General features: G+C 38.4%; 1 protein-coding gene across 2 annotated transcripts in view; it reads left to right on the plus strand.

Annotated features, from left to right (window-relative positions):
• Window positions 1-16518, plus strand: part of TMEM131 (transmembrane protein 131) — a 111842-nt gene that overhangs the window by 34967 nt on the left and 60357 nt on the right. For both annotated transcript variants that reach the window (XM_086619283.1, XM_086619276.1), the window contains exons 3-4: window positions 410-450; window positions 10075-10143. In XM_086619283.1, the coding sequence (XP_086475409.1) occupies window positions 410-450; window positions 10075-10143 (110 nt within the window). The remainder of the gene's footprint in view (window positions 1-409; window positions 451-10074; window positions 10144-16518) is intronic.

Genomic DNA, 16518 nt, shown 5'->3' on the forward strand with positions numbered 1-16518 from the left:
TTTTATATATTTTTCTTTGTAATTTGTTTCTTATATATATAGGAAACCTATACTAGGTTTTTCTTTTCTACATGCAATATTATAGTTTCCTGGATTTTTTCTTCCTGTCATTTTTTAAGTTGTTAAGTTGCCCCTTGCCTTATTGTTTGTATGAATTCCTACCACTAGAACTGACGGTGGTTCTTGTCCAAGGCCAAACTGTGTTTCGGTAGAGGCTTAATTTCTTTGAGTAATTAATTAGAAAAAGTAGAAAAAGTCAATTTGCATTTTCTACTCCAGATCAGAACTTCTCCTTTTGTCCTTCAATACAGGATCTACTGACTTGTTACAGTTGCTGGTTTCCCCCCGCCCCCGGAAGTATAATGCTGTCAGTGTCTTAAATTTAAAAATATTTTTTTTTCTTTTCCAGACTGAGACAACTATAGGCCTCAGTTCATATCAACAGAAAAGGTAAGCATGATTTTCTAGAAGTTTAATACAGCCATCCTATTGTGAGATTTGTGATATTTTTCATAAGAATAATAAAGCTTTAGTGTAAACAAGATCAAATACAAATTGTGTAATTTTTCAATTATTTGTCCCATACAGAGGGAATACAAACTAAAATGAAAAATAATTTTTAATACCGGACAGCTAAATCACTTCACATATGGAATAAGAAATGGAAGAATTCTTTAATTCACTTTGTAATTTATATCACAGAGTAATTCTGTGTAAATGAAGAGACGGTAAACTGAACATATGACTCTGCTTGTAGATTTTTTTTTTGTAATCATTTTACTGAAGTTTTATTGATAAAGGAATGGGTTTGTTTACCTGCTTCAGAAGTTCTTGATGTCCTTTCGAGGAAAAACTATGATGTTACTTTTGATAGGTTCTTCCTTGCCACACCATCCATGTCGTCCCCCACCCCTGAAAACGTAATCTGTTTTTGAAGAATTTTATGTGTATAGTATCTGAGAAGGAAAAGAAGTGGCCTCTTGTTTTCCCTGGTCCCTAATTTTTCTCCAGAGATTCCTCAAATGTTTCTGTGTATTTAATGAGTACATTGAACAGGAATAATGAAGCTCGTTTCTTATACAATAGCATTCAACAAACTGTCATGTGAAGCATAGCTTATTTTCAGTAAATACAGCTAGATTTTTTTTTTCATGGGTTGTTTCCATTTCCTTCCCAGGAAATCTAGTAAAAGGACTATTCTTTTTTCATTTCAGATGAGTATATGAAAAGTTTGTGTTTGACTATGTATATAGTTGCTTAGACATGGGCTTAAGAACATTCTCTTTGCAACAAGCTTTGAAAAATCTCTGAAAAAAAGCAACGTTTTTCATTTAATCTTATAAGTCTTGGTCCTATTTGTATCACTTGCTACCAGTCTGTGCTGCCTTCTGATTAAATATGGACCTAAGTCTTGCAATGTAAATCTCCTCAATTCTATGAAAATATTGTAGACTTTGGCTTACCTAGTACTAGGTTTCTAAGTATACCTGAAATTCAGGATTTCAGGAGGACAGAGTGAACATGAAGGTGATGAAGGAGCTTATGAGGATGTTGCAGGTCTTTCACTCCAGATGAAGTTAAAGCATAAATTCACATTACCTTTATTGTGATAATGCAGAAGAGTTAATATTATGTATTGAAATGACACTTATTCCATATTTTGATGTGAAGCTTGAGGCAATTTGTGTATTATAGTATTGTGAATTTTGTCATACTTGTGTTATATGAACTTCTTATTTGCTTTTTAGTTGAAGTTTAGCTTAGTCATTCTGCCTAGAACTTGAAACTCCATGGTGCTGTACCTTCCCTGAATCTGTCGTCTTTCTCCTTCCCCAGCAATGGAGGCTTCTCTCTGCCCTTCGGGACTTCTGCCCATTTATTTCTTGTCTATGAAGTCCCTCAAATTAAAACTTTCCACTTAGTGCTTTTACTAAACTATTTGTTTTCTCCTTGCCTGTTCACATTGGATTAAGCAAGCAGAATATGCATTTCACTACACTACTCCCACAAATAATCACTTCCAAAGATGTGTTCAGTACTGGTTTCTCTGTTAACCACTTACACATACTACATATACACCTGTGTGTGTGTGTAACTGTACTGTGATAGGAGAATGAATTACCACGTGTAAAGTTACTATGCATTTAGAGTTACTTGTATTTAATTTTCCTGGTTACTGTAATCATTTTATTTTGGTCAAGATAAAATAAAAACAGTTTTTTAAAGATCAGATTAAAATGATGCACTTAAAATAATTTGTTTACTAGAGGTTTCCCCATTTTGCTATCTTAAACTGCTTATGTGAAGCACTGCGCTCGTTACCCTGTAGTGTACTCAGACTTTGTACAGCAGTAAAATAATTGGTTATATTTCATTATTGAATTTTTCTTGTATGTTGAAAGATAAATAAGATGATCCTTAATGCTTCTGGAAGAACACAATCAAAGCAAATAGGTTACAGAGCAATGTAACTAATATTAACTTTCAAAACTTCAATTTCCATAAGCCAAGTAACTTTAAGTGATTCTTGTGCTCTTCCCTGTCATTGTTTGTAATAGTAAATCAACGGGACTTCTGGTCATTTATAAATCACAGACAATATGAGTGGTTTAAGATGCTCCTACCCCAGTTGTTGTTTACCTGTCCTTCCTGCCAAGGATTCTCTCTCCTGTGGCAGAGAAGGTGAGTGTGTGTGCCTGTGGCTCAGCTGCTGCAGTTCATGGTCCAGTGACTTACTTTACCCTGCCAGCCATGATGGGTTTGTACATGGATTGTGAACTGAAGCTGTTGTGCTGTGGGTATTTGTTGCATTCTTCCATGAGCTGTTAGGGGGTTGCAAAATGGCAGGGGACACAACTGTGGGCAGGAACGTGAGCAGCTGTAGCCATGCGTCACAGTATCTCAGTCAGATTGCATGTATGAAACCATGAGTTTCGGAATGACAGTTGAGCTTCTGAGAACCATGGTGGGTGTATTTTATGTCTTATGTAGAGTCAGACTTTATGGAGGTTAGTTTAAATGGAATAGTATCTTGTTTAGATTATTGAGTCTCAATGGCAGAAAGAAGGTGCCTTTATTGGGAGCTAGGGATTGTGTGCAATTTTTTTGTCTCCTAGGAAACAACTTTGGTTGATCCTTGAGAATGAGACTGGGCCATGGATTAGATTTGCTTTCAGGATTTTTTATTTTAATTTCTCACCTAAGAAGATGGCTTTCTGTGTTTGAAATTTCAGTGTTCTATAGTGAGTTCTAATAAAACACTGATTTACAGACTTGAAAAATCTCAAGGTTTACCAGGAGAAATAGTCCATTCCACTGGCCTATTTGGGGTTCAATCACAATGTGAAAAAGATCTGCATTGCAAACTCTACAGGTATTTTTCTAGGTGCTTATTGTTTCAATGGCATTGCTAAAAAAATCTAGGTTTCTGGTCCACGTGCTTAACTTCTCTAGATGACTTGTCTTTCATTGTCCTTATTAGAGATTATAAGATCTCTTTCTGGATATAGCTTGAAGATATTTTTTCCCCTATCTAAACAGTTTATTCAGTTCTTCAATCGACTTTTTAACGCTAACTGGAAGAAGGGAAAAGAACTAGCCATTTAATTTGTTTTCGTTCTTGCCCATGGTCAGGTTACAGTGTATCTATTCTCCTCTTCTTTCCCCACCCTCCCCAGACAATCCCTTCAGGAGGTGTAAGCTTTGAAGTTTTAACGTCTGATATATGAATATGTTTTCCTGATAGAGGGTTAATGTTGGCATAACTGAGCCAACCGCTAGCTGGGTGTAGTTTCTGAAAAAATTTTGTTGCTAGTCTTTTTATTCATCTACACTTACAGCAATGGCTACTGCCAGGTACCAAAGTGGTCAAATGTTTTGTGGGAGTTCACCTTCTCACTGAGGCTGTGTTTAATACACATATTTCTAAAATAATTTTAACTATAAAAATTTAAATACATTTTCTGATATATGCAGCTCAGCCTTATTTAAAAATGTTAACAAGTCATGGATGCACTCGGGGAAATATGATTGATTACTTACTTTTTTTAGCCAAAAATGTTCTGTCTTTGAGGTGGCTCTTTCAAGGATGTTCCAGCACAAAAAGTACCCACTGTGAGGTATTTGCCTATTTGTCATACTAAAAATGCATGTGGTTATATTTGGACACACTTTCATTTTATTTTATAGTAATAGAAATAAAAAAGTAGTGACTTTCTAAGAGTTTGTGTTGCTAAATAAAATCTCTTACTATTTGACAGTTTAATGCCATTGTCTTTATTTGTTGACAATTTATGGCACAGAAGAGGAAATAAAACCCTTGAAACAGTTGGTAAAATAATGTGGGAAAACATACATGTAGAGTAATGCTTAGATTTGAATTTTCCACAGTAGCAATTAAAGATGGTACTGATAAGATTCCACAGAGCACAGACCTCCTCCAGAAATCCCAGAACAGCTAGAAAGGTAAAGTGAGGATACAGAGAAACAGTTATTGCCCAACTTTGCAGAAATCTTTAAATACTATATTTGACAAGCATTTTCTTCGTCTCTAACTGTGGAGATGCGCATGGATTATTTAAAATTATGAGTGCCTAGTACTCTGTGATAAACAGCAAAACATAATAGAAGTGCTGCAGAATGTCCTTAGGCAGAATAAAATTGTGTCTGGGCACAAATGGACATCCATATCACCTACAGTCTTTCCAGGCATTGATGTTTCGACCATCTTTATAACTGCATCTGTGACTAACCTTATTGAGATATGAAGTTGCACTTCAGTGAATTGCATCTGGTAGTAGGTTGCTTCTGGGTAGTAGCAGTGCAGTAGTTATTTTAGTAGTTGAGGTAAATGCCCTCTCACTTGGATGACAGAGCAGATGGTATGGTGAAGGTAATGATTACATCAGGGACTGCTTGTAGTTCACTTTCAAGTCTCATTTTAAAAAATCAAAATTCTTGCAGAAGGGAAAAAGTGGTGGGACCATCTTAAATCATTGCTATGAACTAGTTGTTCCTGAAACTTCATAGATTCAGATGACTCCTTGTGAATTCTTGGTCTGCTGGAGCTTGTTGGCAGGTGTCAGTAGTCCTCTCTCGTTCACATGCATCTTTTCCTTTTCATGTTCTTCTTTACTTTGAAGGTTAGAAAACTTGGAGCAGTAGGGAAAGAAAAATGTTTAAATTCTGATATAAGACCGGGAGCCATAGCTCTACGTGCATACGATAGTAATTAACTTAAATATCATTATGCTATAAAGTTGCCCTACCCATGGGTGTATCCAGCCTTCAGTGAGCAAGTGCCCAGCAGAGCAGACATTATCATCGTTTTGTCAGTCTGCTGCAAGTTGACTCATGTTGAGCCTTTCAGGAGGAAAAGTTTGGGAATTCCAATATTGCTTGTTCCCATTTGAATCTTATTACAGTTGTTACTTTCACTACAATACTTGGCGTTCATTGTGATGTAGCTACATTTACCAAACTTTAGCCATGTGGGCCCAGAGAGTGGTGGTGAATGGAGTTAAATCTAGCTGGCGGCCAGTCACCAGTGGTGTTCCGCAGGGCTCAGTGTTGGAGCCTGTTCTCTTTAACATCTTTATCAATGATCTGGATGAGGGGAATGAGTGCACACTCAGCAAGTTTGCAGATGACACTAAATTGGGAGGTAGTGTTGATCTGCCTGAGGGTCAGGAGGCTCTACAGAGGGACCTGGACAGACTGGATCGATGGGCCGAGGCGAACTGTATGAAATTCAACAAGACCAAGTGCCGGGTCCTGCACTTGGGCCACAACAACCCCCTGCAGTGTTACAGGCTTGGGGAAGCGTGGCTGGAAAGCTGCACAGCAGAGAAGGACCTGGGGGTGCTGGTCGACAGCTGATTGAACATGAGCCAGCAGTGTGCCCAAGCAGCCAAGAAAGCCAACGGAATCCTGGCATGTATCAAAAACAGTGTGGCCAGCAGGAGCAGGGAAGTGATTGTCCCCCTATACTCAGCACTGGTGAGGCCACACCTTGAGTACTGTGTCCTGTTTTGGGCCTCTCACTTCAAGAAAGGCATTGAGGTGCTGGAGCGGGTTCAGAGAAGCGCAACAAACTAGTGAAGGATTTAGAGCACTTGCCCTATGAGGAGCGGCTGAGGGAGCTGGGACTGTTTAGTCTGGAGAAGAGGAGGCTCAGGGGGGACCTAATCGCTCTCCACAATTACCTGAAAGGAAGTTGTAGGGAGATGGGGGTCAATCTCTTCTCCCACGTTATGAATGACAGGACGAGAAGGAATGGCCTGAAGTTGCACCAGGGGAAATTTAGGTTAGATATCAGGAAAAATTTCCTTACAGAGAGGGTTGTGAAGTATTGGAACAGGCTGCCCAGGGAGGTGGTGGAGTCCCCATCCCTGGAGGTGTTTAAAAACCGTGTGGATTTGGTGTTGAGCAACATGGTTTAGGGACCCTGACAGTGCAGGGTGAATGGTTGGACTCGGTGATCTTGAAGGTCTCTTCCAACCAGATGATTCTATGATTCTGTTTAAAAATTCTGTGTTGTCTAAATGGCTATTCAGGATAATGTAGCTATGCAGTCTGAGAAAATGCTGTTTAAACTTTTCATGTATGTGGAGAATTGTGTATGTCTTGATTGTTCAAGTTAGGTCAAGTTACTTTTGACTGTATTTTAAATGCATTTGAAAGAAAGATCTTCATTATCACTTTTGTAAATACTGTAAATATTTCTGGTGACTTATCCGTAAAAGGAATTGATACATCCTTTTACCAATAATTACTGACAAAAAAGAGGTGCTGGCTGACTGTTCAGTGTTTTGAAAGAGGAAAAAATTGACAAAACTATTTAAAAAATCATTATTGAAGAAGAGTAGTTTCTGTTTAGTGTCATCTTGACAATAGAGGTACATGTCCTTTTTGTCCTTTTCGGTTTAAAAATGGACTCCAAATGTGTGGTGATGGTGTAATTTTGTTTTGTGGGTTTTTTTGTTTGTTTTTGTTTTGTTTTGTTGGATTTTTTTAATTGGACCATAAACTTTGAAAAATTATATGATCACTTTGAAGTCACATTATCTCCTTGTTATATGCTTTCATAGAATCATAGAATGGTTCGGGTTGGAAGGGACCTCAAAGATCATCTAGTTCCAACTCCCCCGCCATGGGCAGGGAAACCCTCCACTACACCACGTTGCTCAAAGCCTCATCCAACCTGGCCTTGAACACTTCCAGGGATGGGGCAGCCACAACTTCTCTAGGCAACCTGTTCCACTGCCTCACCACCCTCTGAGTGAAAAATTTCTTCCTTATATCTAATCGAAATCTCCCCTCTTTCAGTTTAAAGCCATTGCCCCTTGTCCTGTCACTACACATCCTTGTAAAAAGCCCCTCTCCAGCTTTCCTGTAGGCCCCCTTTAAATACTGGAAAGCTGCTATAAGGTCACCCCGGAGCCTTCTCTTCTCCAGGCTGAACAGCCCCAACTCTCTCAGCCTGTCTTCATAGCAGAGGTGCTCCAGCACTCAGATCGTCTTTGCAGCCCTCTCCTAGACCCCCTCCAGCAGCTCCATGTCCTTCTTGTGTTGGGGACTCCAGAGCTGAGCGCAGTATTCCAGGTGGGGTCTCACGAGATCAGAGTAGAGGGGCAGAATCACTTCCCTCGACCTGCTGGCCACACTTCTTTTGATGCAGCCCAGGATACGGTTGTCTTTCTGGGCTGCCAGTGCACATTGGTGGCTCATGTTGAGCCTCTCATCCACCAGCACTCCCAAGTCCTTTTCCTCCATGCTGCTCTCAATCCATTCTCTGCTCAGCCTGTACTTGTGCTTGGGGTTGCCCTGACCCGTGTGCAGGACCTTGCACTTGGCCTTGCTGAACTTCATGAGGTTCTCACAGGCCCATCTCTTCAGCCTGTCAAGGTCCCTCTGGATGGCATCCCTTCCCTCCAGCATGTCCACAACACCACACAGCTTGATGTCATCTACAAACTTACTGAGGGTGCACTCGATCCCACTGTCCATGTCACCAACAAAGATGTTAAATAGCACTGGCCCCAGTACTGACCCCTGTGGAACACCACTTGTCACTGGCCTCCACTTGGACGTTGAACGGTTGACCACAGCTCTTTGAGTTATTTCAAAATATCACTACTAATATAACTTTCCAACTTTATTCTTGTATGTCCAGTGTCTCTAAACTTGTTGAGCACTTGTTCCATGAGATTTGATTTTAGCCAGGCAAGGTGTACTTAAGCCCTCTCTTATTCAATGACTATAATGAGTCATAGCAGAACTTGGTAGCAAGAACTGTAATTTTCTGTATATCTGAATACATTTCTTCATGTTAGTGTACACCTAATTTTTGTTGTTTTGTGATCTATATATACATACAAGTATACATATGCATGTATGTATGCACACACACAAACAAGTATGCACTAAAGCCAACTATACTATGCCTACTCTTCCTCCAATAATTTACTTTAGTTAGGTGGATAAAGTTATTTTTGATGACTAAGCTCTCAGTAGTATTGAAGATGCTTAGACATCGAAACTTAGAAAGCTGTGAATCAATGAGCATGACTAGATCTCCCTATTACACATGTATTATACTTGAAGTGTAAAGCATCAGTTGTAGAATACTAGAGTAAGTCGTATTTTTATTAAAAAAAAAAAAAAAAAGCAATGGATTTGTTACACTGTTGTTGCCCAGATCTGTGCTATTGGAGAACACAGTTAACATTTCATATCATTTTCTTAAATTTTTACTCCTATAAATAGCTTCCTTGTTGAAGTGGTTCTGGAGAATGGAAAGACATATGAATTTGATCAATAATTAATTTTCCGGGAAGTATGCTGGATGGAATTAGATTGATTGAGTTCAAGGCCTCAGCATTCATAAGGCAAACCACATGCACCCATCCGAGGGCATCTTCCATGTCCTAACTTCTTCCCCTGAGGCAGAACTGGGTGGTTCTGCTGCCCTGGCAGGGTTTGTGGAGCAGCTTTGCTTACCCTGGATACATGGCTGCAGCTCTGTCTTTGGGGCTCTAGGATTGATACAAGAGATTGATCTTGTCAGAGAACAAGTATCAAGTACAAGAGTGCAATTTTAACATCAGTAACAAAAGCATTTAAAGGAAAAAAAAAGAGTGCTATTGGTCTTGAGCCATTCTTTAGCCTTTCCTGTTTATTTCTTTTACCTTATCATCTCCCTGTTTTATGTTTTAATGTACAAACATGATTTTTACTCCGCCCAAAATAGTGTGTTACAGAATTAGAGATACTTAAGTGTGGTCACAATGACATCATTCTGAATGAGAAAATGTTTCGGTCAATGAAACTGGTTTTTGTTTTATTTTTTTCTTGTAACTTATGTTGTGGGTTATTGATTGTGCTCTCTATAACTGTACTGGTGAGCTAAGCAGTAGTAGAGAATGTTTCCAGGTGCTTTGTTACTGGATTGTTTGACTGTTATTTAAGTTTTAGTCTTTCTCTACTGGCATTCTCCTGCAGAGTTCCCAGTGAGAGGATAGTATAGACAAAGCTAAGGAATGTTTCTAAAGTGGAGTTGCTGTCTTCTGGAGATTGACTTTTTAACAGTATAGATATGGGATGTTTTCTCTCATGTGGCATCAGTACCATCATATGGGTCCAAGATTGTTTATGTACCAGTACAGATATAGCTAGAGAAACTCACAATGTGTATGTAGATTACTGTTATACCTTGAGGAAGATGCTTGGATATTGCTATGAAAGGTTATATAACCTGTTCAGTTTACTGTTTCACTCAGTTTTACTCTTTATAGTGATGACTAACACTTCAATTATGTCCATTTCCAAGATACGTACTCTTGCATAATCTTTCTTGGAGACACCATATAATCATGTAACTAGCTGGTAAAATTACAGTATTCTGACTGAACAAGTTTGTCAGGCTGTTTCTTCTTTTGAGTTAGTTGCTCTATTATTAGTATTATCAAATGTTTTGCTAGAATAGGGCAATTTGCAATGGGAAGGGAGCAAAAATGTATCACTTAACAATATCTTTTACAGTGTTTTGATTTTTTTTTTTTTTTTTTTTTGCAGTGTATCCCTGTATCGGGGAAATTGCCGGCCTCTCCGTTTTGAGCCACCAATGCTGGATTTCCATGAACAGTAAGTCGAAAAGTCTTGTGATCTATTCAGTTAGACAAATAGAAAAACACACCTCAAGAGCATTTAAAACTGATGGAGAAAGTTGTATACATAAATTGGATTGATAGTTTGTCTGTAAATGTAGTTGATCTACTTGTTCCAGAGAGCTGGTGCACTCGGTCTTGAACATCACGTAGCAACCTATCAGCTGCCATGGTTTCGGGAGTGTAGGTACTTGTACTGACTTTTTAGGTACTTGTACAGCTGCTCTGCAGAGTGGAAACGGTTTTAAGTTTGGAATTTAATGTACTGAAGTGAAATTACCTTTCTCTTGTACATAACCTATGTCAGAGAGCATCTACTGTAGCATGTCTGTTTTACTATTGCTTTGGTGGCAAACAAACCTTTGTCAGTGGATCTGCAGTTATTAGAAGAGTAATGTAGATTTGTGAAAACACAGCCTCGAGGAGAACAACCAGGCTCCAGGAACCGAGCTCCATGCTCCATCTTATGCAGCTGGTTGCTGTTTCAATTCTCAGCGGCTGAATGTAATGGTTTACAGCAAACTTATCTGTGACTTCTTTAAAAGATAAAAGAAAGGCAGGAGGAAGCAAGTTTAACAATTTCAACAATGTACCTGTTTGTAATCAGGTCCTCTAAGAACTACCTCAGTCTTAACTTTTCTTACCAGTAACTGGTTACTGTGTATAGCTACAATCATTCTTCTTGTTAACAGTCAAAATCAGTTCTGGAGTTGGTCTACATGGATGCAGGCTCTGTGCATGACTGATGCTTTGACATCGTAAACTGCAGCGAGGACGTTTCAAACATTTTGTTAACAGTTCAAGTTGGATTAGTGTGGTATTGCTTTCCCATCCTCAGCCAGCACTGCTGCAGGATGAAGGGCTGTTTCATTCACAGATAAGCCACAGATTATTAAAATAATGTAGTACCCCATGTCTGTAGGAAAGGCCGTTGTACAATGTGGTGACGGCAGAGATGTGCAAGGAATCTCCTGTGTATTGACATGGTGTATGCTTCTGTTTTGCTGAAAGAGAAGAGGTTGTAACTCTATATTGTTTGCACAGAGTAGTTTTCCAGAAATAATCTTTGTATGAAAACCCAAACATAATGCCACTAAATAGCTAAACTGCATGAAAGTGCCTCGTTTTACAGAATTTATTTGTGCTCAATCTAATGAAATCGTAACTTTTGCTTCTGAGTAAAGATATAATGAATTACTCTGCCCCCTCTTCCTTATTCCTTCAAAATTTCAGAATCTCTGGCTTTCGGTGTTGCATTTTTTTTTTTTGTGATGTTAATAATTGGTCTTGGGTAAGAGGATATTGAGCTTCTAAACTAAATAGTAAAATGCCTGGTGTTAAGCCCTGTTCTGCTGCATCTCTGCAATAACAAAATTACATCAGAGTTAACAAATTATACTAGTGAGTGCAGTACAAACTCAAACTTGTACAGCAGTTTGCTCTTTGTTAGAGTTACTGTAAACTTACCTGTTGATTTGGTTTTATTTTCTCTTAAAATTGTAAAAGCTTTCAGTTCATAGTAATTAAAGCATTTGACATTTGAAATGTATTTTACACACCTTTTTCTAATATGAATCAAGTGTTTTGTTGATGACCTCTGAAATATCTTGCTTTTAAAGGTCATCTGTAATTTGCATGCCTATCTGAAGAAAGCTACATGTGTTTCTTTACTTTTTGGATTTCCAAAGATGCCATCTTTTTTCGTGCTAAAAATAGATCCCAGACAGTATCATAAGTACTTTATGCTGTTCTTCATTATATTTTGGCTTTTTATGTAAGCTGTTCTTGTCAGAGCTGAAAGCATTGGAGAAATCATGTAGATCTAGTACAGTGTTAAAGTAGTGTGAATCTTTTACTTAGGAAGGTGTCTGTACAATAAACACAGAAGTGCACTGAGGGATTGCTGCCTTCTATCAGTTAAAATAGGGAACGTGTGTGTTTGATCTTGGTTCATTATGTGTTCTGTTCATTTTTTTTTCTAACAATATGTAATTAATTTATCTGTTGTAGTTTAGGTTATATCTTAGGCAGAAATTGTCTTCTGATTTGTTAAAACTTCAGTGAGATGTCAAAAACAGTTTTAGAAAAGGTTTAGATATGGAGCCCTAAAGTTCAATTTAAGATCTCTACTTAGGTGTTTAAATAAAAGTGAACCAACTCTGAGAAACGCTGAGTAGCTCAACCTTATGGTGGGAACAAACTGCAGATGCTAAGCGCCTTGGAAGTCAAATAATGTAGATTTAAGCTTTTGGCTTTTTTGCCTTTTAGAATAGAAAGGGTTTTCACATTCAAATTCTAGCTTTTCTTTCTTTGTTAATAATGTATTTTAGAAAGGGCATAAAATGCATACTTAGTTTCTGAATAAGTATTGTACCTAAACTTTGCTTTGTTAATAGGTAGCATGTAGCATTTGGGTAGAGCAAGCTTGTTCTAAGTTCATGTTTGTACTAGGCTGTCAAAATGTATCATTCCTAGGCTAAAGAAAGTTGCAATATTTAATTTCAATTGTAAACTAACCCATTCTTAGTGTGACATTTTCATCTGCTAAGAGTGTATGGGTTTAATCAGATGTTTCAAAAACATGCCAACTTGAACAGGAATAATATTTATTAAAAGTTATTTTATCTAGGGATCTCAGAAAATCAAAATCATTATTAAGCTGATAAATAGGTGCTGTAGACATGCTTCCTGTGTTCCACCTGGAGATGAGATTACAATGGCCTTACGCTTTTGTTTTATAATAGTTGAGGTTTTTTTTAACGCTGTTTTAATGTAAAATAAACACTACCATATTCTGCCGCTTTTGAAGGCAGTCCAGGTAATCTCGCATTTACCAAAGGATAATTTAGGATATGCAAATCTTTAGCTCACTTGAAAAGATCCTAAATATTCTCTGCATAAATTAAGCCTCTGGGAATGGGGTGGAACTGAGGCAGATTTTCCCATATCACTGCTCTAGGGGACTGCTTGGGCTAAACGGAAAACTCATTTGGTTATTTAATGTGAAACTCTCCTGCTTGTGTTTCTGTGAAGCAACATCAGTCTTCCTCTCGAACAAAGTCTGCAACGTGTTGGTTATCAGAGATTTGGAGCTTTACAGAAAACAAAAAAACCTCCACCCAAAACCAACTCTGCAACTAGCTGCCTTTATTCTTAGCAGCATTCAGTTCCTTGTAATCTCTCCTGTTACTCTCATCTGTTGTTAAATGGGCATGGAATAATTGGGGTGTTCTGACATACAAATAGTAACCATTACATTGTCTTCCATAGCTTTGGGAGTTGGTTGCTCACAGGCAATTTTGACAAAACAGCCATTACCTATATGGCTTTCTGCGTTTGAGACCAGTCTTTATATTAGAGCTCTTGCAGGTGGCCCATCTGGATGAAGAGTGAAGAGTACTGTTGTAGGGCAGTTTATAGTCAGTTCTTGCACCTGCTTTGTGGGAGAATTTGAATCTTTATAGATCTTGATACACTGCTGTCGTTGTTTAACCCTAGCCAGCAACTAAGTGCTGCCCAGCCGCTCGCTCGTGATCCCCTAGTGGAATGGGGGAGAAAGTTGGAAGAGTAAAAGTGAGAAAACTCATGGGTTGGGATAAAGAAAGTTTAATGGGTAAAGCAAAAGCTGTGCACGCAAGCAAAGCAAAACAAGGAATTCATTCAGTACTTCTCATTGGCAGGCAGGTGTTCAGCCACCTTCAGGAAAGCAGGACTCTGTCATGCATAACGCTTACTTGGGAAGACAAAAGCCATCACTTCGAATGTCTCCCTCTTCCTTCTTCCCCCTGCTTTATATGCTGAGCATGACATGATATGGTATGGAATATCCCTTTGATCAGTTGATATCAGCTGTCCCAGCTGTGTCCCCTCCCAACTTCTCGTGCACCCTCAGCCTGCGCGCTGGTGGGGTGATGTGAGAAGCAGAAAAGACCTTGAAGTTGTGCAAGCACTGCTCAGCAGTAACAAAAACATCCCTGTGTTATCAACACTGTTTCCAGCACAAATACAAAACAGAGCCCCATACTAGCTGCTGTGAAGAAATTTAACTCTATCTCAGCCAAACCCAGCACAATTTTCTTCATCTGTGTTAATTCAGCTCTACCTATGTCAAAAGCAATGTTGGTAAGTTATTCAGTTAAGTTTTTGATAGCAGTAACTTTTGATGTTGGAGCACTTGGGTATTGAGCATTTTAGGATGCTAACCAGTATAAGCTAGAAGTGCTTATTGTCATGATTTTAAAATGCGAGATTATTTTAAAGATGAAGTTGACATCTTAACTTGCTTCATAGAAATGATTGGTAATGCATGAAACGATGCTTTCAGCAAAACTAATATTTTAATTTTTGATCAACATATGCTTCTGTGCTGAATTGGAGGTTCTTGCTTCACTCAATTTGAGCAAGATCCCATTCTCTAGACAAAGTTTTCTCCTTGCTAAGACAGTATTCTGAAAATCTGTCTTTTAATTTTCTGTTGATAAACAATCATGCTTTGTATTTCCTTTGAAGTGTTTTCCTTAGGGCGTTTTTGTAAAGTTTTCATGTTTCTTGTTTGTGAGCTCTAGTATTTGGCAGGATATTCTGTGAAAGCTTGAGCTGGCCTTGAAAGCAGTTGCTTGGTAATGTTCAAATATTTGAGACCACCTTTCAGGTCCTTATTTCAAGACCTTATTTTACTTTCAAGACCTTATTTTACTTTCAAGACCTTATTTTGCTTTCAAGACCTTATTTTTTACTTACTTACTTTCACGACCTTATTGTACTTGATGGGAAGTTTAACAAATTGGTCAGTTTTTTTCAAGAACTCTAATCTCCTAACAGTAAATAGTGGATATTATGGTTTAGCACAGCCGGCATCTGAACACTACACAACTGCTCACTCACCCTCCCCCAACCTTGGGGAATGGGGTGGAGAATTAAAGGGAAAAAGGAAGGAAGCTTGTGTATTAAGATAAGAACAATTTAATTATAATAACAAAATTAAAAGTAATAATGATAAAATAACAACAACAACAATAATAATGTGTGTGTGTGTACATAATGATAATAATATATATGAACAAGTGATGCAGGTGTAATTGCTCACCACTTAGTGACCAGCACCTGTCCCGTCCCAGCAAGTGATCCTGAAACAGGTAAGTCCAGACACCGCAATCCCGAATGAGTGAGAAGCCTGAAGAGAGAGACAGACAGACTCTTAGTCTCTTAGAGTTCTGAGAAAGCCCTCCCAAGAAGAGTTGCTGGAAGAGCAAGAACTCTCTTCCCAGCCAACCCTCATCTATATACTGGGCATGATGTCGCATGACATGGAATATTCCAGTGGCCAATTTGGCCCTCACTCCTAAGTCTAAGTTCAAATCATAAGGGGAGTTGTGGGCGCTTTGTTCCGGCCATGCTCCCCTCAGCCCGTTGTGCTCCTGCACACCGGCAAAACATGGGGAGCTGAAAGGTCCTTGATGTCTCCGCACCAACTATAAAAGTCAGTGTGCTGTCAACATTCTTCTCATAACAAATCCCAGACTAAATCTGAAACACAGAGCTCTTCTAACTGCTAAAAAGAAAAAACTAGAAAAAAAATTCTCCCGGTCAATGGAGAATTTTAGCAACTAGAGGGTTTATTCAAATTACTAGTTTTCTTACATTTTAAACAAGTATATTTACAAATGGTTAAAGGACCTATAAAGTTCCTGTAATGTGCAGCCAAATGTTTACACAGTATAATTGATACACTTTTAATGTGTGAAAGTTTGAGATTGTTGGAATTTTTAAAAAATGCTGCAAAATGAAATTTTGCACTCCATTTCCCTTGGAGTTTGTCAAATCTAAGAAACTGTTGACAGTAAATTCACATTTAGTCCAGATCTACCTCTGTTTTTGCTCACGTGTCACGCCAGACTACAAAATGCTGCCAAAGCAAATAATAGTGTATTACACTTAGATTCATTCCAATCACAGTTGGTGACGTGATTGAGTAAGACTCTACTACTGGTGGTTTGTATATGGGGTTTTGCTAACTGTTTGGAAAAGGTATGATTTGTTGTATGGGATCTAAGTTAGATTCCTGACATCAAATGATGGTTTTGCTCCGTTTAGAATGTTGCATGGACACTAACTTTTTGTCAAGTATACTATAAAAGAACTTTATTCGTTTGTTAAAAGCCAGTGAAATCTGGAAGCTGAGAAACAATCTGTAGGCTAGTATATATACAAAACCGAAACTGTTCTCTTTTCTTTTGCTTTTCTGAGTTTGACGCATATTTGCATTCTCAAACTGATGTGCTTCAGTTACTGTAACTTCAGTTAAAGAAGCAATTTGTCTGTGTCACTCAACCAGTGATGCATACAGTTTCAT

Source organism: Tauraco erythrolophus, chromosome 1, assembly GCF_009769465.1.
Source record: "Tauraco erythrolophus isolate bTauEry1 chromosome 1, bTauEry1.pri, whole genome shotgun sequence".
In the NCBI taxonomy this organism is placed as follows: Eukaryota; Metazoa; Chordata; class Aves; order Musophagiformes; family Musophagidae; genus Tauraco; species Tauraco erythrolophus.